General features: G+C 47.1%; 1 protein-coding gene across 5 annotated transcripts in view; it reads left to right on the forward strand.

Moving 5' to 3' along the window:
- Window positions 1–25,232, forward strand: part of TSHZ2 (teashirt zinc finger homeobox 2) — a 440,356-nt gene that overhangs the window by 238,872 nt on the left and 176,252 nt on the right. For 2 of the 5 annotated variants that reach the window (XM_045981086.1, XM_045981087.1), the window contains exon 2: window positions 17,770–20,845. In XM_045981086.1, the coding sequence (XP_045837042.1) occupies window positions 17,770–20,837 (3,068 nt within the window). In that variant the 3' untranslated portion in view covers window positions 20,838–20,845. Of the gene's footprint in view, window positions 1–17,769; window positions 22,769–25,232 lie in introns of those variants that run through there. The other 3 variants (XM_045981088.1, XM_045981089.1, XM_045981085.1) reach the window with 2 other exon arrangements.

A 25,232-nucleotide genomic window follows, 5' to 3' on the forward strand; every position in this document is an offset into this window, starting at 1 on the left:
GAAACACCCACACCTGCAGCTCACACGCCAGAACAAAGCAGGGCTGAATGCACAGCCACGAGCACGCATTGGTTCCAGAGCCTCGTAAGCTCACTGCGAAGCCCAAGTCCCACAGTCTCTGGGTGTGTGACCTTAGGTGAGTGGTTGACTCCTCAGAGCTTAAGTTCCTCCATCTTTAGCAATGAAACTAATAACCTCACCCCCACCGCAGGAGTATTGAGAAGCTAAATAAGACAACTGTAAGGCAAGGCAACTTCGCAAGCGGAGGCTACCGGACTATGGTACTGATAAACACGGTTTTTAAGCAAACAGGGTTCTAATGAAACGATCCGGAGTAAGTTGTCTTCACAGCAAAATGAGGTCAGATGGAGGTCCCCAACTCCATGCCCCTGGTTGATTTCAGCAGAACCGGTTTTGCGCACTTGGATCCCATCCTGACTTGGAATCACACACAGCTGAGTGATGGGAGAACAGACTAAACCAGAGTGAGGGGACGCTTGCTCTCCGGTCTTGCCTCCCTACCTCTGGACAGGTAGTTCAAACCCAGTTTATTTCATGCAAGAGCATCTCGCGCACACACGTATGCCGCGCGCGCGTGTGGATGTGTTTGGTTCCCTTCCTCCCTTCTACACATGAAAAATACAGCAGAGGAAAAGATAATGCTCCCACGGCTGGGAAAGATGAGATCATTTGTAAGTGGCTTGTTAAAGCGCACATCATTTTCCTGATCAGCGGTAGCGAGACTGTGTCTTTAAGAGCCGGTGCGATTTATCATGTTATTATATATTTAGGGGCTTTTTGAAAATGCTGTTATTTACTCAACCGACTGTGTATATAGACTATTTAAAGCAGATTTTTGACCCAGTAGACTGTACCAGTCCCATCTATCGTCTCAATGAGCATGTGGGGACTCTTAAATATGCAGATTATTGACACGATAGACTATGAGCGCTGCAAACGTCCTCTAGACGGGTGCATTCGAGTTACTGTGGGATGATACGTCTCTAAAAAGCATTTTCGAGGCAGCCCCATACTTGGAGCCAGGCTCTATGGAAAAATGCACGTCTAGAGGGGCAGGGGTCTGGCTTTGGAGGGAAATTTCTAATTTCCAGAGATAAGGTTACTGGCATTGTGTTATGTTCTGGCCATTTCCACCACCTTCTACTGTAATGTCAGCAAGAGCCTGAGCTCCTTTTACTCTGACATGCAAAGAAGTCCCTTCGTTAGAGTTAGAGCAAGTTCATTCTTTCACTCGAGGTCTGTGTGGAGCTCCATTAGCCAGGGGCATCTTGCATTGTGAGGGGCAAATACTATCTCTGGCTAACTTGAGTCAGGACAAGCGGTGTGTTGGAAGGAGCATGGAACCAGTCACTGAAAGAGAAGAAGCCAGTGTGACCCTGAAGGTCAAGGACACAGAACCGAAGGATGACCTCTTTCTGATGCTCTTGTCGAGATGGGTCCACTCCAACCATCTTCCGTGCTTGAGTTGTGGGTTCCGAATATGAGTTCAAGGGGCGCCTGGGTGGCTCAGTCGGCTGAGCGTCCAACTCTTGATTTTGGTCCAGGTCCTGATCTCGTTGGTGGGGTGAGCCCCACATGGTGCTCCCCGCTCAGTAAGGAGTCTGCTCCTCTGCCTCTCTGTCTGCTCCTCCCCCGGCTTGTGCTCTGTCTCTAGAAGAAATCAATAAATGGATTCTTAAAAAAAAAATTTTTTAATTCTATGGAACAACAGTCTGGTGGGCAACCTGCAGTAGTATGTCCATATTTTTTAATTAATTAATTAATTAAAAAAGAAAAGAAAAGAGGAAAGAGAAAATTCTTATGTTTTTGTTCTACCTCCCTGTTCTTTAAACAAAATACCAGACATTTAAACACATACACAATCTGGATTGTTCTCATTGGGAAATAGTCCAGATGCACGGGAGTCTCATTAAATTAATCGCCCAAAGACCAAAATCTGATATCCTGCTGGCTCCTTCCCAATGTGCCTGGAAGGGAGGAGATTTTTTTTGAAGATTTTATTTATTTGAGAGAGATATAGAGCACCCGCACTCAAGCAGGGGAAGGGCAGAGGAAGAGGGAGAAGCAGGCTCCCCGCTGAGCAGGGAACCCGATGCAGGGCTCAATCCCAGGACAATGGGATCGTGACGTGACCCAATGGGATCGTGACGTGACCCAAAGGCAGATGCTTAACCGACTGAGCCCCCGGAAGAGAGCAGATTTATACAGCCCAACTCTGACAGTGTTAGAACTATGTCGGTCCCAACGTTGATTGTATGCCTTAAAAAATAAAATCAGTTACATTTCCTGTTAACCTGGCAGATGTTTTCAATTTAAAGAGGAGATGATTTCAGTTATTAACTCACCCAAATTGCAAAAGCAGAGAGACTGCAGACAGGGGCAGAACACCCCCCACCCAGTGGCCCACAGTAGGGGGTAGAGGGTGTTCTGGCAAAAGCGCAGGTGGCAGCAGTCACTCAAGACCTGTGACTCACTCTGCGGATGCAGGAATGAATTCGTGGGGCTCAAGTTCAAATCGGAGAGAAAGACTTCCAATTCAGAGTCTGTCTCCACAGTACTGACATTTGGGCCACGTCATTCTGTTATGGGGGTTGTTCTGTGCCTTGTAAGATGCTTAGCAGTATCCCTGGCCTCCCCCCGACTCAATGCCGGCAGCATCCCCACTCCACGCCCCGGTTAGGACCACGAAATATCTCCAGACGTTGCTAAATGTCCCTAAGGGACAAAACCACCCCCAGCTGAGTCATCAAGAATGTGTGTGGTATCACCAGGAAGAGTGGTGGGAGCCCACCCGTGTCTCGAATTCAGTATGCACTTGGGTGTTGGGACCCCCCTTGGGTAACCATTGTCTCTGCTAGTCTACTTAAGCAATATTCTGAAGTACTATGTCCAAGACCATGTGTGACTTTGCAGAAGACAGAATAGGCAAGGAAAGAGAAGACCATTTATGGAGCCCTTACGGTGAGCCTAAAACTCCCAGGGCTGGATAACATGAAGACACACACCAATCACCTCCTTGCTTTTAAAGAGTTTACCATCTGGGAGGTGAGATCAAGAATCACAGTCTGATTTGTCCAGCAGGAGGTATGGGTAAAGTCCTATGGACCCACAGAGAAAGGGAGATTATACTCGGGAAGCTTGGGGAAAGAGCTCAGGGCAGAGATGGCATGTAAGGAGGGTTCCGAATTCAAAATAGTCAATGTGTACCTCATAATGGCTTAGATGCTCGACAGGGAACAGGAATCCCAATTTTTACAGTATTGACCTTCTTATCATCATGGATAATTAATGGACAAAATAGTACAAGGGGATTACCTTACACTTTGTCAAGCCAAAAAAAAAAAGGTCATAATTGTTGAGGACAAAAGAATACACATACCAACAAATAAAACAATGCTAGTACGGGGGCGCCTGGGTGGCTCAGTGGGTTAAAGCCTCTGCCTCTCTGCCTCGGGCTAAGGTCATGATCCCAGAGTCCTGGGATCGAGCCCCTCATCAGGCTCTCTGCTCAGTAGAGGGCCTGCTTCCCTTCCTCTCTCTCTGTCTGCCTACATCTCTGCCCACTTGTGATCTCTCTGTCAAATAAATAAATAAAATCTAAAAAAAAACCAAACCCAACAATGCTAGTCCATAGCAAGGCTAAGGTACATGTATTGATAAAAATGTATCTAATTTATAAAGTAATAGCTACCAGAAAACTGTGAAATGTGCACAGATTGTAGCTTTATCATGAAACTCTCAGTTGCAAACAACTCCCCCCGAACTATCTTAAGCAGGAAAGAGGATTATTTGCTCATGAAATGTCACAGTACGACGACAAGACTTCTGGGGGAGTCTGATCAAGGTTCTCATTCCAGTTTGTTGTAATTGTCTTGGCTCTATGCTCTGGTGTGTTAGCTTAGTCCTTGGGCTAACTTCTCCCAAGGTTATTAACAATTTCATTGTTAATGAAATTATAATCTATATATTATATCATATATTATATAATACATATATAATATATACTATAATATATAATAAAAACAATGAACAATTTTAATTGTATTATAATTATATTAATTACATTAATTGTATTCATTTGTATCATTGTATTAATTGTATTAAATACATTAATTGTATAATTATAATATTAATATTAATTCATTGTAATAACAAACAGTATTAACAATTTCTCAAGGAAATTGCTACTAGTAGTTTATCCGATTATATATTCATGCATAGGAAGGGGAAGGAGGAAAGGGAGAGAACTTTACTTTCTTAACCATCAGATCAGGCTGAGAGAGTTGATCTCCTCTTGGCTTAGGTTAGGCCAAAATCACCTAAATGGGCCACTACTGCAACGTGATTAGGTTAGACAAATAGACCATGTGATTAGGTTACACTCACACAGACCGGGGTGGTGCCAATCCCGCCCATACTTAATAGCCTGGGGAGTAACCACATTATTTACGATAATGTATCAGGGAACGCTGATGATTTAGCACCATTGCCCAAGAATTAGCAAAGTTCATTTCTCAACATCTCTAAGTAGCAAAAAAACTGACATGATCTGGCAAGGCCACCAATGTCTTCCTTGAAACTCTAAGGTGTACCTGCTAATTGGTCTTCTCGAGAGAGAGAGAGAGAGAAAGTTCTTAACCATCCTTCTCCAGCTCGGAAAGTTCTGGTTCTTTTTCTTGTCATTTCTCCAGGAAAAGGAGAATTACTTCGAACACCCAAAATCAAACTAATCAATTACCTGAACACTGTCCTTTTCGTTTTTTAAGGAAAAAATATATATAGATACAGATATTACTATTTTTTAGGGGAATTCCGCTTTCATGAGAGTGGCTCAGGAGCTGGCTGAGAACCAACATCAGAAGATATATAAAGTAGAGGAAAATACATAAAACAGAGAAAAAGGCCAGAATGAATATCAAAGACAAGATAGTGGCTATATTATGAGCCACCCATTAGTGCTCTCCATTGAAAGATATGAGACCTCTCCCTCTGCGCTCTCCTGGGACAACTTCTAATTTCAGTACTGCTTAGGGGCGCTCACATAGAAACCTCAAGACTTTTCCTATTTACTATCTCCTTTATAGGCAGAGAGTGAGAAAAGGTGACAAGGCTTGAAAAGGCTGCCTTCAACCAACGCTCACCTAAAATCGAAGGGTCAGAAAACCCCAGAGTATTTTCTATTAGATTGTTCAAACTGTCGATTCAAAAAGATCGCAGACCTCTGTATCTCCTGGAATTCGGGTCGTTTCCAAGAACTGCTTCATCCAACTGTCCGGTGGGGATTCGGCCCCAGATCTGACTTGCTGCTATTATATAAGTTGCCTCACTTAAAAGCTAACCTAGTTAATTAAGAACTGAAATAGGTCAGGATTTATTTGACAGAGTTACTGGAGTTATTTAGAAATGCTAATCCCTTTCATCATTACCTTTTTGTTTGTTTGTTTCTTGTAGTATAAAAATACTCAATGTGATAAGGGGATTTAAATGAATCCAGAAGGAATTGCTTGAAAATAATGCTGAGAACATGATGGATATTTTTTTTTCAGCCAACACTTGAAAGAATAAATACTAAAATCCTGAGAAATCCAGCCCCATCTTGCTGCTCTTTGTGGCCAGGTCTCTGTTCTTGTAATAAGGAAAGTGGGCATATATGGAGTGCTTACTATTACCAGGCTTCTGAGTTCTTTCCAATTATCTCAAATCTCTTAGTCATCTTTGAGGCAGGTACTATTATTACCTCTAATTTATAGATGAAAAGATAACCACAGAGGTGGTTAGTTTGCTCCAGATGACAATGGGAGATGGGGGCAGAGGCGGGATTTAAACCCAGGCAGCCTTGCTGTACACGCTGTGCTCTTTGATTCCATGACGTCATAGCCGTGAAGGGAATGCCCACGCTTTGCTTTCTGATTTTCCTTTAATAGCACTAGCTTCTCCTCCAGGCAGCCTAGACACAGGATGAGTTATCCCCGTTCCTCATCGCTAATTCTCAAAGATGCAGATGACTTTGACTTTGCAGCATTTTCTAACTATTGACCTTTGGGGCTAAGTACTTCTTTGCTCTGGGGGACTGTTGTGTGCCTGGCAGGGTGTTTAACACCACCCCCTGGCCTCTCTGTTCACTAATCGACAGAAGAGCCTCTTCTCCAGTTGTAACAACCAAAGATGTCTCCAGACATTGCCAAATGTCCCTTTGGGAGTAAACTTGCTCCAGGTTGAGGACCCCTGGGTTAGAGTCGGATGAAGAACCAGTTAGCTCTTGGGGCTACACGTTCTTCTCCAAAAACCAGCTCCCAGAACATGATCTGATAAACTCATTCACCCTGAAGTGCCAAGATGAGATAAGAGTCTTTCTATTTTCACAGCGGTGAGGTCTCCGTGTGCCTCCTGCCAAACAAATCAAGACTCTAATTGTAGGGCTTGAGGCAAGAAATAGGGTGTGAAAGTTTTCCAAGTTGAGGAGGAAAGGATCTTTTCAGTGCGCCTGAATCCACACCCCCATCTGTCCCTGACTTTCTCTGCCTCCCAGGAGGACCAGCCCAATCTGTGTTGAACCTCAATCACCCAGAGGGATACGCTGTTAAAAAGTCTTATAGCTTGAATGTGGGTTGGAACCAATGAGTACAATCTGAGGTTGTCAGCCAGAGAAAACTCTCCTTTCCTGATGCAATCACTCCCTCATTCATTTATCAGTCCAGCCATTCATTCATTTCTTTCTATAGTCAACAAATTTTTGAACAAGTTGGGCCCTGGATAGCAATGGAAAACAGTGGTGAACAAGATAGACTTCACCTGCCCTTGGGGGACTTACAGTCCCATTGGGAAGCCAAACAACCAAGTGAATAGGAGAATGAAAGAGCTGCAAGTTGAGATAAAAACTGTACAAGAAGAAGCAGGAGGCTGAGATAGAAAATAACTTCAGCACTTGGGGACTTGGGAGAAGTCGTTGGTGGTTACAGTAATCAGGGATGTCCCCTCTGAAGACAGGCCTTTGACCTGACACTAAAAGACTGAGAAAGAATTAGAATTAAGAAAAGGGGAAGACTTTCCATATACGAGAAGCAGAATTTCCAAGATCTTAGAAGGATCAAGAATTGGGTGAGTTCAGGAACAGGTAGGAGAGATTTGGACTTAGATGTCAGCAAGGCGACACTGATGGGAGGGGGCGTGAAATGGAAAGAGGCGAGGTCAGAGCCTACAGGCTGCATCAGGGAGCGTGAACCCGAGGGCTGAGAGGGCTTACGCTGAGGAAGCCGGGGCTCCAGTGAACAGGTCCCCGTCACTGCCACGCAGGTTGATGTACTGTAGGAGAGCCAGCCTGGCCACCAGTTGAGGAGGTCGCCACATCTACTGGAGAAGAACTAACGGCAGCCTGAACCAAGGCAGCAGGTGGATGTCAGCAGGAACCGAGTGTCGAGGTGGATGACAGTGTGCAGAGTTTAGATTTATTTTGGAAATAGCATTGACATGTCTGGCTGACAAATTAGATGGAGGGAGTGAGGGGAGAAAGAAGAGTCCAGCATAGACTGTAAAACTCAGCAGATCCAAATTCAAGTCCCAATTCAGCTACGTGCCTCTGGAGATGTAATTAACATTCTCAGCAATGCAATGCCATCATCTGTTGCCATGGATTTGGAAAGACATATAGTGTTGTGGGGATCGAATAATGTAACACATATAAAAATTAGCCCAGTGGCTCTTACTTGAGCATTTGCTCTGAATAGATGTTAGCTATTACTATTTCTCTTTTAATAGAAAATAAGCTTCCTCGAAGCTGGGAATTCTCTATTACTAAAGACGTGCAAGTGTATGTTGAGTACTTCCCTGACTAACGTGTGAATAAAATGGTGAAAGCACATCACGAAAGCTTGAGCTAAGAGCTTTCCCCAAACCTTAGATTAGAGCCAATTGTATCAGGGTGGAGAGCTGGCTCAACTCCTGGGGGGAAGGGTGGCAACGAATGGTGATGCCCATAGCCAGACTGGTCATAACAATCATGTTGGTGGGGAATCCAATGCAAAGAAGAGTGGGACGATCCAATGTTTAAGCCATTAGTTGTAGAACTGATGAACACCAGGACAAGGAAATCCTTCCCAGGTTAGAGCCGAACTGGCCATACGATATGGGAAGTCTTTCCACCTCAGACTTCTGTGATTCTAGGGACAGCAAAGACTCTTCATCAGGAAAGAAAAGGCCAGATTACTGTCAGAGCCAATTCAGCTTCTCTGAGGGAAGTGTGAGCTTCTCTCTCTCTCTCTCTCTCTTTCTTTATCTCTCTCTCTCTTTCTTAATGGGAAGTGGTCACAGCCATGAACTTAGCAAAAGAAGCAAGTTAAAATTTCTCTGGTTCTGGCTAATGCAGTTGGACGTCTTTGAGAAAAGGCAATGAGAGGTGGTCATTATCCATTATCTGCATGAAATATTTCAGAGAAAGAAGCAGCATTTACCAGAAAGAAAGAAAGGAAAGGAAAGGAAAAGAAAGGGAAGAAAAGAAAAAAAGAAAAAGAAAGAGAAATAAAGAAAACAAAAGAAAAGACATTTGACTTCAGGCCAGGCACGAAGGGAACAAAATCACCTTCTTACTCTGTGGGATGTGTGCGCCGATGTTATTTGAAGTAAAATGGGAATATATTGTCTGAAAAAATACCGAGGCTACCCCAGCTTCATATACTTTCTGAAGGTCGTTCCGGACAATGATTCATGTCCCTTTTCTTGGGGACAAAAAAAAAAAAAAAACTCTCCAAACTTTCCAGTCTTGGAAAGAACTACAAATGTCAGTGTGTTTCTGTCTCCCTGGGTGAGGAAAATGTATAGGAAATCAGGATGTCCATTTTGCTGAAAACAGTTGCTCCCACTTGAAAAGTCAAAGCCTAAAAAAGCTTAATTTCCTAGGAAAGCCTCAGTCCTATTGTGTCGTTTCTTTGTCCCGATTTCGTTTCATTTCATTTTATCCCCTGCTCCTGATTTATGGCCCTCTTGGCGTGAAGATAATGCAAGGATAATGACTTGTAAACGGGAACCACCAGAAAGCTGATGAACTAGCCCCCTTCTAACCCTTCTCCATGAATATTTTCTCCGTTTGCTTTTTAAAATTGTCACCAGGACATTTCACAGTAAGACTACACACTGGATGGATATTGTAGGTAGCTAAATGCAGAGCGTGTTTCTAGGCCTTCTGATCTGAGCATTAGTCATTTCTCTCAGTGCAAAGCCCAAGGCCTCCAACATAGACCTTTCCCCTGGGATGGTTCATTGCTTTATTTCTGGAGGACTACAGACATGATCACTATGGGTAATGACGTAAGAACTCGCTATTCGATGTTTGCACACCGCTGTGTGGAAGTTCCCAGCACACGTACCACTGGCTTCTTGGAAGAATGATTTAATGTTAAGTAGCCCCAAACTGAAGGAAGCTCCTTTCTTAGGCACGACACACACAAAGCTGGTTCACACCAAATGCAAATATCATCCAAAAGCTGTTGGCTTGGAATAGGATTTAGGGATAAAAAGATGCGGAAGTCAACTGATGTCAGCCGGCTGTGGGTTCAGGTGGGAGGTCAGGATATGCCGTGTTTAGAAAAAGCCTCGGACAGGCCTGGGAGGTTGGGAGGTTGCCCTACAGCCTTGGTGGTTTGCATACGTCATCATATTTGATACTCCTCTCTTTCCTATGAAGTAGACACTGTAATCATTCCCATTTCTGTAGACGAGGAAGCTGAGCCTCCGGCAGGTTTAGCAACTCTCCCAAGATGCCATGAAGCAGTAAGTGGTAGATTTGAAGGGAGATCTGCCTGATCCCACAGCCCAGGGGCCGTCCTAGTTCTTCATGAACGGGTCAGCCCTTGAATCAGTAACTTTTCTTTTCCTCCTGCTCCATGCTTCCCAGTGTAAACTGGGAGCCGTGGTCGAGGTTCCAGGCATTTCATCTTTTGGCCCTTGGAGAGGACAGGGGCTGGCCCTCTCAAAGATGCCTTGTCTTCTCCCAAAACTGGTACCCCCCCCACCCCCCACCCCCACCCCCACACACACGAGCACACGGAGAGAGAGAAGCAGATTGCTAAATACTGTGGCACTAATTAACAGTTTTGCAGTTCACGGTGGGGCTTCTCAAACTTGTGTGCGTGGAGGAATTCCCTGGGGAGCTTGTGAAATGCCTCCTGCTCTGTAGGCCTGGGCTGGGGGAAGAGTCTGCATTTCTAACACGTTCCCAGGTGATGCTGCTGCCGCTCCAAGGACCAAGCTTTGCTCAGTGAGGGTTTACCATCCACTTTCTGTGTCCTGATAGAGCCCGGTGAGCTGGGCAGGCTTGGGACTGTCACTCCTATTGACGTGGTAAGGAATCAAGGTCAAAGAGCTGGTCTATGGAAGGACCAGCAGAGCGCACCCAATCTTCACACTCTGCCTGCCCTGGATCCCTGGGTTCCAAGGGTGCAGTCGGGTGGGTCCCAGACGGATTTGGTTTCATCTGCAAGGTGTAGCCAAACAATTCTGGCAGCCCTTAGACCACCCACCCCATGGCTAGTCCCGCACCCTTTCGCTGTGACGGAAATTTCCCACTGCCCGCAGCTCCCCTGCGTCTACTAGACGAGTGCCAACGACATTCACCTTTGCAGCTGAGAATTCTTTTTCTTCCATCTGGCCTACTTGGCCCACTTCGGTCACCTGGCCACCTCCAGCCATGCCTCACCCTTCCGTGACCTCATTCTATCCCAGCCGCGTGGCGTCCGGCTTCTCTCCACGACCCATCCCTCTACTGTCCTCGGCCTTTGGACAACCCCGGTGACGGGCACTCCAGTGGAACTTGACTAAAGTGTCTCGCATGTGGTAGCTGCAAAGTAAAGATTTCTTGATTAAATGAAAAAAAAAGACAAACCACAGGCGATGACAGAGGATCCCCTTCCCCTCTTGTAAACTCGCGTCGTCCGTTTCTCGCTGATGACCAAGACGCAGAGCAAGACACAGAGCGAGATCAGAAAACATGGTGCAAAATGCTAGGAAGAGGGCTCAGAAAAGTGCCCACAACAAGAAGACGTTAACTAAATGGATTTTTTCTTTTTTCTTTTTTTTTTTTTTTTGCTTCACTCAGACCCCACCTGCTATGCATCTCAGCGTACAAGTAAAATGTTCCCATTAACCAAATGGTCTATAGGAAATAATAAAAGAGATGCGTCGTTCTCGGTGACCTTCAGAAAGCTCTGGGTCCATCTCTAGAGAGCCCTTATGGGCTCGGGAAAGCCCCCACCCCCCACCGCTGCACCCAGCCCCTCTCCACCGTTCTTTAAATAAGGATCTCGCTTTGTTCAGTTCCGACCTCCAGCCGCAGGGAACAAGCCCTTCTCTTTGGACCCGTGTGTACCCGTCACCCTTACATGAATGAGTTGTGTGTGGTGGGACAGGGATTTAAAAAACCACATGCCGTGAATGGTCCTTTCCCTGTTGAAAACGGTCCTGCTGAGAAAGGTACATGAGCTTCGACGATCTCCCCAGTCTGCAGGGAGACGGAGCCTGGGCTCGGGGGGGCTAGATTCTCAGAAAGTGACATCTGTGCTCCTGCAGCATGTCAGGGACCCCCCTCCCGGCCCTCTAGCCCGGCGCGCGCTGAGGCACGGAGCTTCGGCTCCCCCAAGCCCGGCTCCACAGGGCCCTCCCTCCGGCTGGCCGCCACGGGAAATACCTCCAGCTGCTTGAACGAAATCTTACCTCTTTACTCAGCCAACAAGAGAGCCAGTGAGTGCCGGCAACAATATACATATTCCCGGGTTTCTAGACCACAGTCCCCGGAACACGAGCGTCTCGTGACAGGGAGGCCTTCCTCCGTGTCACCGGGTGGCATACCTCCTGGGGACACAGTGAGAAGTTCTCGCGGTCCCTTCCTCGACCTCGACGGCTGCTCTGCGCACTGTGGAACCTTTGTGTGGTTTTAAACTGTCACTTAGTGGGCTAGATTGGGGACAATGATCCTGTCTCCACTGGATATGTTTCCAGATGAGGTCTTGGTTGAGTTCTGGTTTCGTTTTTTGAAAATCGACCTTCTTGAATTTTATATTCTTCTCGGGCTATTACTGTCCCCATCTCTCCTGCCCCTTTAAAAACTGTCAGTCAGTGTTTGGGGCGCCTGGGTGGCTCAGTGGGTTAAGCCTCCGCCTTAGGCTCAGGTCATGATCTCAGGGTCCTGGGATCGAGCCCCACATTGGGATCTCTGCTCAGCAGGGAGCCTGCTTCCCCTCCCCCTCTCTGCCTGCCTCTCTGCCTATTTGTGATCTCTGTTTGTCAAATAAATAAATAAAATCTTAAAAAATAAAAAAAAATAAAAACTGTCAGTGTTTGTGCGGCAAACACTCCATGGTGGCTTTTCAAGGCAACGACAAAAATGTATGCCTCGCAAAAAAAAAAAAAAAAAAATCTGGTATCTAACACCATGCCACCCAGGAATTATTTTGCACAATTTCATTTAATTCATTCTGAAGAGACAGACATTCTTAGAACAATTGGAATCGTAATTTTAAAAAAAATGTTTCTCTTTTGTTTGTTTTTTTTAACCTTTGATAGAAGAGAAAATTTCTAAAATTTAGGGATTTATTTCTGAATTTTAGCCATACACTAATAGGGTAAAAAGTTCACAGCACGCAAAATATATTTTTCAGGTGGCATTTCTTTGTAAAATCAAGAATTCTGGAAAAGGGGCGCCTGAGTGGCTCAGTGGGTTAAAGCCTCTGCCTTTGGCTCAGGTCATGATCTCAGGGTCCTGGGATCAAGCCCCCCATCCGGCTCTCTGCTCAGCAGGGAGCCTGCTTCCTCCTTTCTCTCTGCCTGCTTCTCTACCTACTTGTGATCTCCCTCTGTCAAATAAATAAAAATAAAAAAATTTAAAAAAAAAAAGAATTCTGGAGAAGACCAGCTTAATATTTGCAGAATCTATATCGTGAACAGCTAGTGTACTTTGTTCGTGACAAAATTCGTCCATACTTTGAAAGTTCCCACATGTGAGTCTTTTTTGAATCAAAGTCTGCTCACATTAAGAGCACATTTTCTGATGCTTTGCAGTCTTGATGCTTCTTTTCAGTCTTCCTATTTAAAAGTTTAAATTCACAGCTCAGGGCTTTCTGGCAACAAGAACATTGGTGGCTATGTTGTTCTGAAAAGATGATTTATGGGATTGTTCTGGTTTTATTGTTGAGAAGAGCTGGTCAAGGATGGTTGTAATTCGCACCTGATCTATATTGAAGGGAAGGGGAGGGAGCGTTGCCGGTAACAGGGGACAGTTCCACCATCCAGAGACATGGGGGCGGAGTTTGCAACTGGAATAATCCTTTTGCTTTTGTATGATCTACTCATTCATATGCTCAGATAATTTGTGGACACCAATCTGTGCCAATGTGCAGTCTTAGTGCTGGGAGAAGCAAGCTCTCTGTCTTCCTGGGAGACAAATATTTCCCCTTCGCATTTAGTGGGAGGAGAGAATCAAGCCGTGGGGAAACAAGAGGACTTCAGAGTCGGGTGGGTGCGACCGGATCTCAGTAAGCAGGGGATGTGATCTGGAGTTATGCGGAGAAGGGGAGACTGGTCGGGACAGGCTTCTCCGGAAGAGACCCTGTAAGCACAGACCTGAAGAATGAAAAGGAAATCACCACGGGAAGGTCCGAAGAACTTTCCAGGTAGAGAGGTCTGCAGCTGCAGAGAACCACATCAGGGAAGGGATTGGCAGGTTCAGGAAGGAGCGAGTATGCTGTCACCCCTCGGGGGTGGAAAGCAGAATGAGGGTATGGAAAAATCGAGCAGGGAGGTCGAGGCCAAGTCCTACAAGCTCTGCAGACCATGCTAAGGGTTTGGATTTCATTTTTAGTGCAGCACAAAGACAATGCAGGGGTTAAAACAGAACAATGTCACCACCCAATACCTTATTCTTTTGAGAAAGAATGTTCTAGCCATTCTCTGAAAAACAGCCTGGAGGAAATAGAAGCAGGAAGGCCACTTCCTCACCCTAGGGAAGAATAATGGTGGCACAGTCAGCGCGGTGGTCATGTACGAGGGAAACCATCCGTGGAGTCAATTACTTAGAGCACTGAGGGTTTGCTTAGGAATTCGCCATCCTGGGGATGAGCAAGCATCATATGACCAGGATCCGGCAGCAGCAAGGGTTGAGATTCAAAATTTAGGTTGGAAAGGGAGATGTTTGCCACCATGGAGTTTGATCTTGAACCTAAGATCCACAAGGAGGTTCTCCAGAGAACAGTTCTTTTCATTGTGCCTTCGCATAATTGTGATCATCTTCTTTTGTTAAATAAGTATTCATAAGAATAAACTTGCCACTCATCCACTTTACCAAGATTTACACACAAGGCAATCGTATTAAACAAATCACCGATAGCAAGAGAGAGACAGATACTCATTACGCACCCAGATCACCCATGTTCTGGCTCTCTCTCCTCTCGCGTCAGCTGCCGGTGGCACACGAAATCACTTAAGTCAAGCAAACGGCTTTAAATGTATAATATTAAAATGTGTTTTTAAAAACTCCTTGGAACCCTCAGCCATCGTTAAAATACACTCGCTTTGACGGATGCTTTGGCACTTTCTTATGAAGCTTTTCAATGCGTTACCTTATCGGGTGCATGAGATTTAGTCTGTTCTGCAGAAGAAAACAGACAAAAAGGGTCTCTCAGCACGAGTTACTCTTCTGTAAAGGTTATAGTAAACATGTCAATGCCTAATTAAGCAGAAAATTTTATCTGTATTGTGGGGGAGGCGTTTGCTGTCTCTGACTTTTCTTCTGGGGAATCCATTTAGAAGGACAAAGTAGATGGGAGAGCTGAGCTGGTCCGGAAAGCTCAGCTTCCAAATGTCAGCCAGGGGAAAAAAAAACAAACAAACCCAAAAAGCAAAAAAACCCACCTCTTTTCTCCTTGTATGAAAATGACTATACTGGCTGGGCAGATTGGGGCGGGGGGAGTGTGCGTGCACACATACACTCGTGTACATACACTCATGCACGCCTACTTTTTACACACACATACACACACACACACAATAACATGACTTGCTTCCCACCAAATGTCAGGCCCTGTGTTAGGCACCGCAAATACTGAGATCCGTAAAACCTGACCATGCTCTTAACCCATTGCAGTGACGGAAAGCCCTTTTTCCCTAATAGATTTTTTCCCACTGGCTCTGCGTGTGTAGGTGTGTGTGTGTGTGTGTGCGCACGCGCGTGCATGCACGCATGTGTTGCTGTGATGCTGTGATCATATTACTCAGGGATGTGGTAACTGTAGGTCTCGGTTGGCCTGGAACAGCCTTGGCTAATGAGTGTTGTCCCAGGTTTTGAGCAATAAAGCTCTTTGAATTCTCAGAAGTGACCCTGTTTGATTGATAAAATTTGCCTGACTCTGGAGTATTTTGCTTGGCTCTGTAACAACTCATTTATTAATTTTATAATAGGCTTTCTCCTTGAACTTAATGATATGACTAACATACCAAATACTAATTTGCAAACATACAAATTGGTCCTGGAAAAATCAAATGCAATGAGGATGGGGGGTGGGGGCTGTCTAATGTAGACATCCAGCCATTTGAAGCGGAGAATTTTCTCGCAAACAGTGACCACTGATGAATGGTTGCCCAACTAGATTGAGTAGCTTTTGTTTTTTCAAGTCAATGTATGGAACTGGAGACCAGCAACACCACTTTAACGAGAAATCCACTTGTCAGCTTGCTAGGAAAGCAAAAACACACCAGTAACAATACAATAATGAGCAAAACCACCAAGCTAGTGGCTAAACTCTTTTTTCATTTCCTCTTTTTTTATGGTATCATGCTTTTCCAAAAAAATTATTTATTTGAGAGAGAGACAGCGCACACGGGGTGGGAGAGGGGTTGAGGGAGAGGGAGAGAGAGAACCTCAGGCAGTCTCCCCACTGAGCGTGGAGCCTGACACAGGGCTCCGTCTCACCACCCTAAGATCATGACCTGAGCTGAAATCAAGGGTTGGATGCTTAACCAACTGATCCACCCGGGCGCCCTATATCATGCCTTTGAAATCTCGGGCTCTTGTCTCCAGCATTCCTATAATTCTCCCCTCCGAAGTGATTGTCTATCTAGTGACATTTCAATGAATCTTTAACTTTTGGGTCTCCATGGAGTTTTCTTATTGGCGAGGCTGGTCATAGAGAGTGGTTAGGACCACGGATCCTCTCATCAAACAACACAGAAATGTCATTACTCTGAGACTCTAGTTCTGTGGCACTGGGTAAATTTCTTAACCTTAGAGCCTCAGTTTTGTCATAGTTCCCACTTCGTGTGAATAATCACACAAAATGAAAGAAGGCATTTGCGGTGGTCAACAGAGTTCCTAGGAGATAGTAGTTGTTCAATAAATGGTCATCTTCAGCAGCCACAGCAGGAACCTTTGGAGTGTCTGGCTGGAGCCACCTTATTCCCCCCCCCCCCCCAAAAAAAATCACTTGTCTTTTAAATCCCTCTGCCTGCCTCCCAGAACAGACCTCCATGCCTGATCTCCCTTTTTCAAGATTTCTCCCTGGTGAACGGAAATGCACCCCACCCTAGGGTTTCTCCCAAGGGCCCACCTGCACTAAGAGAGGAGAGAGAGACTCACGGGGAGAAAACATTGCACTGAGATCATGCAAGCCTTGCAAATCTAAGACTGAGTCTCCCTTGCTTTGGTGCTTCTTTAGTTACATTTTATCCACGGGGCTCTGAAAAGGCCAGGTGAAGGAAATGAACACATGGGCATAAATAGTCACTTTCCCCATCTCTGTTGATGGATATTTGCCCATTAATTCCCTTTGCACCCTCTCTCTCATGCCTTCATTTTCCCTATGCAATTACTGGTCCTAAATCCTCTCAGAGAAGGGAAGGCATGCATCCCCAATAGCATTTTGCATCTACAAATCAAACGTATAATTGGCATCTCATGACGGGTACCCACAAATCACAAAGCATTTGAAATTACAGACACAAGATCGAGAGGGCATTTTCAGCCTTGTCTGAAAAGGTCTTCATAAACCTGTTTGAGAATAATAGGATATTCCCCAAATCTCCCATTCCGACACCATTTGCTATTATTTTAAAATCATTATGTTTGCTGAGTTTACATAATTTTTCGGCTATCAATGGAAGATTTCATTCGATACTCCATAATCTCTCTTTCTGCTGTGTGACTCTCTACAAATAAAAATGTTATAACAAAAAGAGACTGGCTATCAAAAATATAATGGCCATGCATCTAAATTACCTGTGAGCACTTAACAATGATTTATTAAGAAATTGCATGCCAATATACCCCAGTACCTTGAGAAACCCTACCACAGAGATGCCAAGGGTCAAGCCTTAGTTTTCTTATGAGCCAACGTCCTTCTCTAGAGAGATCTGTCTTTGTAGGGTTGGAATTTCCATCCAGCTTTCTTGAAAGTCCTACCTATGACTTTAGAGACTATCCCACTGTCGGAGCATTGGAGTGATACTCCTTATGTGTGAAAATTATTAACTTGGGATCCCGGGCATTTATAAAGATGTGTGACTCCTGTCAATTAAAAAAAAAAAAAAAGATATGAGACGGCACAAAAGATATCAAATTTGGCTTTTTCCCCTTGTCCATGGCTTGCAATTCACAAAAGCGTGAATTCCCCTGCTGTCCCAGTCCATTTCGGAAGCACTGAATCTCAGTGGGGGCTTGGGACGGCAGAGGTCACTTGTCCTCTTACCACATCTCTACTTCTTCTTCCCTCGCAGGCTACGCCCAGGAGGAAGAGCTGAAGGAAGAGGAGGAAATAAAAGAAGAAGAGGAGGAAGAGGAAGACAGCCGTTCGGTAGCTCAGTTTCAGGGCAGCAATGACCCAGGGACAGACGAGGAGCTAGAAACAGGCCCAGAGCAGAAGGGCTGCTTCAGCTACCAGAACTCTCCCGGGAGCCACTTGTCCAACCAGGATGCGGAGAACGAGTCTCTGCTGAGCGATGCCAGCGATCAGGTGTCGGACGCCAAGAGCGTCTGCGGTCGGGATGCCCCGGACCAGAAAGCCGGCATGCACCCCAAGCTGCCCAGCGAAAGCCACAACTGCATGGATAAAATGACCGCCGTCTACGCCAACATCCTGTCGGATTCCTACTGGTCGGGCCTGGGCCTCGGCTTCAAGCTGTCCAGCGGCGAGCGGCGCAGTTGCGACGCCCGCAATGGCAGCAGCAAGACGGATTTCGACTGGCACCAGGACGCGCTGTCCAAGAGCCTCCAGCAGAACTTGCCGTCCCGGTCGGTGGGGAAGCCCAGCCTGTTCAGCTCGGTGCAGCTGTACCGCCAGAGCAGCAAGATGTGCGGGACGGTGTTCACCGGGGCCAGCCGGTTCCGCTGCCGACAGTGCAGCGCCGCCTACGACACCCTGGTCGAGCTGACCGTGCACATGAACGAGACGGGCCACTACCAAGACGACAACCGCAAGAAGGACAAGCTGCGCCCGGCCAGCTACTCGAAGCCCCGGAAGCGGGCTTTCCAGGATATGGACAAGGAGGACGCTCAGAAGGTTCTCAAGTGCATGTTTTGTGGCGACTCGTTCGATTCCCTCCAAGACCTGAGCGTCCACATGATAAAAACAAAACATTACCAAAAAGTGCCTTTGAAGGAGCCCGTCCCAACCATTTCCTCGAAAATGGTCACTCCGGCCAAGAAACGCGTCTTCGACGTCAACCGGCCGTGTTCCCCCGATTCGACCACGGGCTCGCTGGCGGACCCGTTCTCCTCCCAGAAGCCCGCCGGCCTGCAGCTCTCCTCCAACAACCGCTATGGCTACCAGAACGGCGCCAGCTACACGTGGCAGTTCGAGGCCTGCAAGTCCCAGATCCTCAAGTGCATGGAGTGCGGGAGCTCGCACGACACCCTGCAGCAGCTCACCGCCCACATGATGGTCACCGGCCACTTCCTCAAGGTCACCAGCTCGGCCTCCAAGAAGGGCAAGCAGCTGGTGCTGGACCCCCTGGCCGTGGAGAAGATGCAGTCGCTGTCCGACACCCCGAGCAGTGACTCGCTTGCTCCCAAGCCTTCGAGTAACTCCGCTTCCGAGGGGGCAGCCCCAACCCCCGAGCTGAAAAAAGAGGGCAAGAAGGAAAAACCGGAGGAGAGCAATAAGGATGAGAAAGGCATGAAACGGGAGGAGTACGAGGATCCCCTGCAAAAGCCCTTAGACCCCACCGTGAAATACCAGTATCTAAGGGAGGAGGACCTGGAGGACGGCTCCAAGGGCGGAGGGGACATTCTGAAGTCACTGGAAAACACCGTCACCACAGCCATCAACAAGGCCCAGAACGGGGCTCCCAGCTGGAGCGCGTACCCCAGCATCCACGCAGCCTACCAGCTGTCCGAGGGCGCCAAGCCTGCTCTGCCCCTGGGATCCCAGGTCCTGCAGATCCGGCCCAACCTCCCCAACAAGCTAAGGCCCATTGCCCCCAAGTGGAAAGTGATGCCGCTGGTCTCCGTGCCCGCCAACCTGGCCCCCTACACCCAAGTGAAGAAGGAGCCGGACGACAAAGAGGAAGCCGCCAAGGAGTGCGGGAAAGAGAGCCCCCAGGAGGAGGCGTCGCCTTTCAGCCACAGCGATGGGGACCCTTTCGCCAAAAGCGAAACCCCATCGGAATCCAAGAAGGCCGAGCCTGGCCTGCTGAAGGAGGAGGCCAGGCTCGGGGAGGAGGGCGGCGAGCCGGAGAAACACACGCCGCCGGAGCCCGGTCCCTCTCTCAGCAACGGGTGCGCGCTCCCCCCGCGGCCGCCCGCCCTGCCGTGCATCAACCCGCTCAGCGCCCTGCAGTCCGTCCTCAACAACCACCTAGGCAAGGCCACGGAACCCCTGCGCTCCCCTTCCTGCTCCAGCCCGAGCTCAAGCACAATTTCAATGTTCCACAAGTCGGCTCTCAGCGTCATGGACAAGCCCGGCCTGAGTCCCGCCCCCACGCGGCCGGCCAGTGTGTCCCGGCGCTACCTGTTCGAGAGCAACGATCAGCCCATCGACCTGACCAAGTCCAAGAGCAAGAAAGCTGAGTCCTCGCAAGCACAATCCTGCACGTCCCCCCCTCAGAAGCACGCTCTGTCTGACATCGCTGACATGGTCAAGGTGCTCCCCAAGGCCACCACGCCCAAGCCCGCCGCTTCCTCGCGCGGGCCGCCCGTGAAGCTGGAAATGGACGTCCGGCGCTTCGAGGACGTCTCCAGCGAGGTGTCGACGTTGCATAAGAGGAAAGGCCGGCAGTCCAACTGGAACCCTCAGCATCTCCTGATTCTGCAGGCGCAGTTCGCCTCCAGCCTCTTCCAGACGTCCGAGGGCAAGTACCTGCTCTCCGACCTGGGCCCTCAGGAGCGTATGCAGATCTCCAAGTTCACGGGGCTCTCCATGACCACCATCAGCCACTGGCTGGCCAACGTCAAGTACCAGCTGAGGAAAACGGGCGGGACAAAGTTTCTGAAAAACATGGACAAGGGACACCCTATCTTTTATTGCAGTGACTGTGCCTCCCAGTTCAGAACGCCTTCTACCTACATCAGTCACTTAGAGTCGCACCTGGGTTTCCAAATGAAGGACATGACCCGCATGGCCGTGGAACAGCAAAGCAAGGCGGAACCAGAGATCTCCCGGGTGTCGTCGGCTCAGAGGTCTCCGGAAACCATAGCTGGCGAAGAGGACACGGACTCTAAATTCAAGTGTAAGTTGTGCTGTCGGACATTTGTGAGCAAACACGCGGTAAAACTCCACCTAAGCAAAACGCACAGCAAGTCACCCGAGCACCATTCACAGTTTGTAACGGACGTGGATGAAGAGTAGCTCTGCAGGTACGGGTTTGCTCCCAGGTGATGGCCCAGTAGCCTTGTGAGGAACGTCCTGATGGGAGATGGGTCCGTGTAGAGGCAGCTCATGTGTCTCGGTACCAAGAGGACAGTAGCCTGCTGGAATAGGACTTATTGGTATGAGAGACTAGAACGTAAGTCCTAGGCGTCTCACTATCCCCCGGTTAGGGTCGGTGATGAGTAGCAGGAAATGGGCTCAGAGACATGGAGTTCACAGAGTCCCACTGCGTGGTACGTGACCTCCTTCCTGACCCAGGGCCCAACTCTGAAGGTCCAGACAAGGCTACACCTCATTTTAATTAATACGTACGGACTTCCGTCACTGTCCCGTTTCACCCCTCGCCTTCCCGTAGAGATGCTAATGACTTAGACAGTGAGCGAAGGGTGAGCCGCAGAACGAACCCTGTAGAGTTCCTGGGGGCAGCTGCTGTGCAGAGATCTCTCCATCAGCTCGTGAACTTTATGATTATTATTACTTGTATTTCATGCTTTTTGCAGCTTCCTTTCGGGCCGATTGCTCCCTTCCCCTCCCGTCCCTCTGTTTCTTGCCTCCATTAGGTTTGTTAGGAAAGAGCTTCTGCCCTGTGTAGTCAGTCAGACGGCAGGAAAATATGCTCTGCAGAACACGGAGTCCAGAGAGAGGAAGCGTATTTTCTTCTCTCGCCCTCTGGTTTGCTTTAAGATAGACTATTATCAGCGTCCACGTTTAACCGAGGTAGCTGAACTGCATACCCTTGAGTTTCCTTTACCTAAAGAAACAGATGATTTTCTGAACACCCATTGCTGATGCGCATGGGGTCGGTCCCACAGCTTCAAGTTCATCTGCGTCATGTATCATAGAAGTTCTGTGCCTTGTATCGTCACCAGTGCCCAGACTCTCCATGTCACCTCCAGGAAAGAGGACAGAAGCCAAGGTCAAATACGTTGGCAGACTTGGCCACACTGGCCGCTTTCAGATGTTTCCAGGCTGGGTCCTTCACACCCTCCTTTCATCCCCTCCTTTTTTTTTTTTTTTTTTTTTTTTGTATTTTGTCCACTTCCTTCTCTCAGCATGATACCCCCTACATACTAGGGGCCCCCCACACACTCAGGTTGTCCTCCACCTCGGGCCCCACCCCGGACAGGACCCTGACTTGACTTAAAGCTTCCGCACGTTCGAGTCCCGTTTCCGTCACGTGAGGTGATCGATTCGTTCTTTGGGTCACTTCACAGTAAGAGTATCAGCAGTCAGTGTAACATATAAGCCCTCACCAGCCCCGAGTGTCAGAGCTTTTGTTTCTAAATAGGAGATTTTTGGATCAAGCCACAAACGTCTGCGCCGTAGCCAAGTTCCAGGTGGAGGAGGGGTATTTCCGTGGTGTGGCTTTGGGCTCACCTTGCAGCCAGGTGGGGGAGGGGGGTTGCCAAGTGTGAGGATGGTCAAGAGGAAGTAAAGGGTGAAAATCTGGGACTGTCCCCTCACTGAGAAGATCTAAGAGCTTCTGATGAAAGGGGACCCCATCCTATAACTAACGGCTCCTTGGGTCCAAATGAAGACTGTTGTTTTGTTTGCATGTTTTTATCATGATAATTAGAATGTGTTCCTAGCAGATTCATCTCTTGCTTTCCAAGCATGATCTGTTCAGCTCACACCATTGAAAGAAAAGCCAAAATTCAGCTATTGAATCTATAAGTGAGCTTGGGGCTTGGCAACATTCTATTTATTTGCTATATAACATTTTATATCGTATGTAACTTGCTATGATACTTTTCTGGTCCTTGAAAAAAAAAAAAAAAGGGTGGATATATACAGAATACCCAGCGAGAAGAGAGATGTTTCCAATCCCAGAGTGGTAGGTCCAAACCATGGTGAAGAGGACAAATAGGGAATGTTTATTTGTGCTACAATAAAGACCAATTTTCCACCTGTTAGGTCTGTAATCATTCTTTGAAAAAAATTAATATCACTGCCAAAACACTGCGATACGTCAATAGAAAGATGGGAGAAAAAGAAAGCCTTAGTCAAAATCTGAAACATGCATGTCTGTTCTAAGGAAGCAAAGGTAAACTGATCATTTGGAAAAATCTACACAAAAGGAACTCAACAAATCTGTTAAACACATGGATAGGATAGCTCTTTTCTCATCCCTCTGCATGTGTACAAAATAAATATTTCTGATTTGGACCTCTGAGGCCCCACATCACAGAGTTATCATTACATGAAACCAAAGCTTCATTCTTAGATAAACACCGTGACGTTGTGCTCGTGAAATAGGGCTGAGTTTGAGTATTTAAGGAAAAAGAAAGTTTGAGTATTTAAGACTCATTCAGAACCATAGGTGTATACGTGTGTTGTGTGTACACAAAAAAATGGTGCGTGTGCATGGTGTGTTTGTGTTAATACTAAAGATATTACAGTCTGCCGAGTGGCTCCCACATTGGCACGGAGGGGGGCTTTCTGATCCTCTGGCCACGTACGGGAAGAATTCCTTCACCCTCGAGGTCCTCCCTTAGGACAACATCCACACAGTACCTTGTCCACTGCTTAGAATTATGCAGATGGGTTTTGAAGTGACCACAAAATGAGATCGCTGTTATCCAGAACTCTAGTGTGAGCTGGTATGCATGATGGCGCACGTTGTACAAAAGGACATGCTGTTTTAGAAAGCATGGTCAAGATTTTATGGAAAATTTGGGAGCTTTGCCATATCTCTGTTCTCTGTGAGATGCAAATTTTGGCCTGAATTTCCTTTCCTTTCTTAGATAGGTCGTAAATCCTGCAAAATGCTCTGCCAAATATTAAAGGCAACTTTTCATTAAAAATTAATTAGATGATGTTAAATGCGCATCCCTATTTTAGGACAGAAGTAATCTGACACGATTTCAGTAAGTATCTGCCTATACCTTTAAAAACCACACTCTCTCGAATAATAGAAATTAAACAAAGAGCAAATCAATGAGTCTAAAATGCACAAGGACTTGAAATTATAGTCATTATCATGTAATCCAGTGTACAGGTTTAAAGCACACCTAGCCTTGAAATTCGGGGCAAAAATGAATTCTAGTCCAATAACTGCCACCTTTGTTGTGGGTGACTTGACAAAAACACACATTCAGGGTGACCAGCATGCAAACTTGCCAAATATAATACAGGGTACCCAGTTAAATCTGATTTCAGATACACAACAAATAAGTTTTTAGAACAAGCTGTCCCAAACGTTGCAGGGGCCATATTTCTACTGAAAAGGGTACTCATTGTTTATCTGAGATTCAGATTTTCCTGGGCATTCTGTATTTTTATTCGCTCAGTCTGGCAACCCTAACAATACGGATTCTATGGCATTCTGGAAAAAGCAAAGGGCTGGGTTAATTAATGTCTATAAGATACATCACCCTTTCATTCATCCATTAAATAAACATTCCTCCTTCCCTCCCTCCCTTCCTTCCTTCCTCCCTGCCTCCCTCCTTCCTTTTCTCCCTCCCTGGGTTTCTTTCATCTTACAACAAACATCGGTTTGCTTTTACTACGCACCAGCTTCTGCTCCACAATGGCTGTGTAATGCTGAACTAGCAGACATGCTGATTATGATAGCCAAATGTGCCAGCCCTGCGGCAAGCGCTTTACAAACATTATTCCACTTGATTCTCACAAAACGGCCCTATAAGGTAGGGGTGGATTCAACCGTGTAACAGGAGGAAAAGGAGGCAGAGAGATTCTGCATGAATTCCTACAATCGCATAACCTCGCTCATTCGTTATCACCTATCCAGAAAGCCACCTCTCCAGGCCCCACACCGCGCTGATCCCGGGGAATAAACCGGTGACCAGAATAAGAATCTGCCTTTGAGGCTCGTGGTAGACATGCAGACGGGCGGCCCTGGGGTAAACACTGAATGGAGGACACGGGAGGGGCAGCTGCCCGATCCCCGAGGGAATGATGGTTTCGGGGGCTTGTGATATTAATCCTTCCTCTGGCTGCCCAGGCTCTCGGGCTTGGGTGCAAATCCTCACTCATCCTCTCTCCCTAAGCTATGGCCCAATTCTCTGTCTGTAAAATGGGGACACGGTTCTCCCCTCTTAGAAAATTTGTGAGAATTAAATAAGCTTGTGCAACTCTTTTCCAGGAAGCCTGGCAACTAGTAGGTTCACGGGACAAGTTAGTCCTCCACAATGCCTGTGGGCTTGTGCCGTGTTCTTCAGCCTCACTTGAAGTGTGTAGAAGCTGTGGGCTCTCCCCAGCTGCCCCCGTGGAAACCTCAGCTTGCAGGTTGATCATACTGATAGCAGATGACAGCAAAACTCCCACTTACGGGCGTCTTCCACGGGCCAGGCGTGGTGATTCATGCCACTCTGATTTTGCAACGAGCTCTGAGGGCTTTGTGATTTGTCCCTG

Source organism: Meles meles, chromosome 16, assembly GCF_922984935.1.
Source record: "Meles meles chromosome 16, mMelMel3.1 paternal haplotype, whole genome shotgun sequence".
Taxonomy (NCBI): Eukaryota; Metazoa; Chordata; class Mammalia; order Carnivora; family Mustelidae; genus Meles; species Meles meles.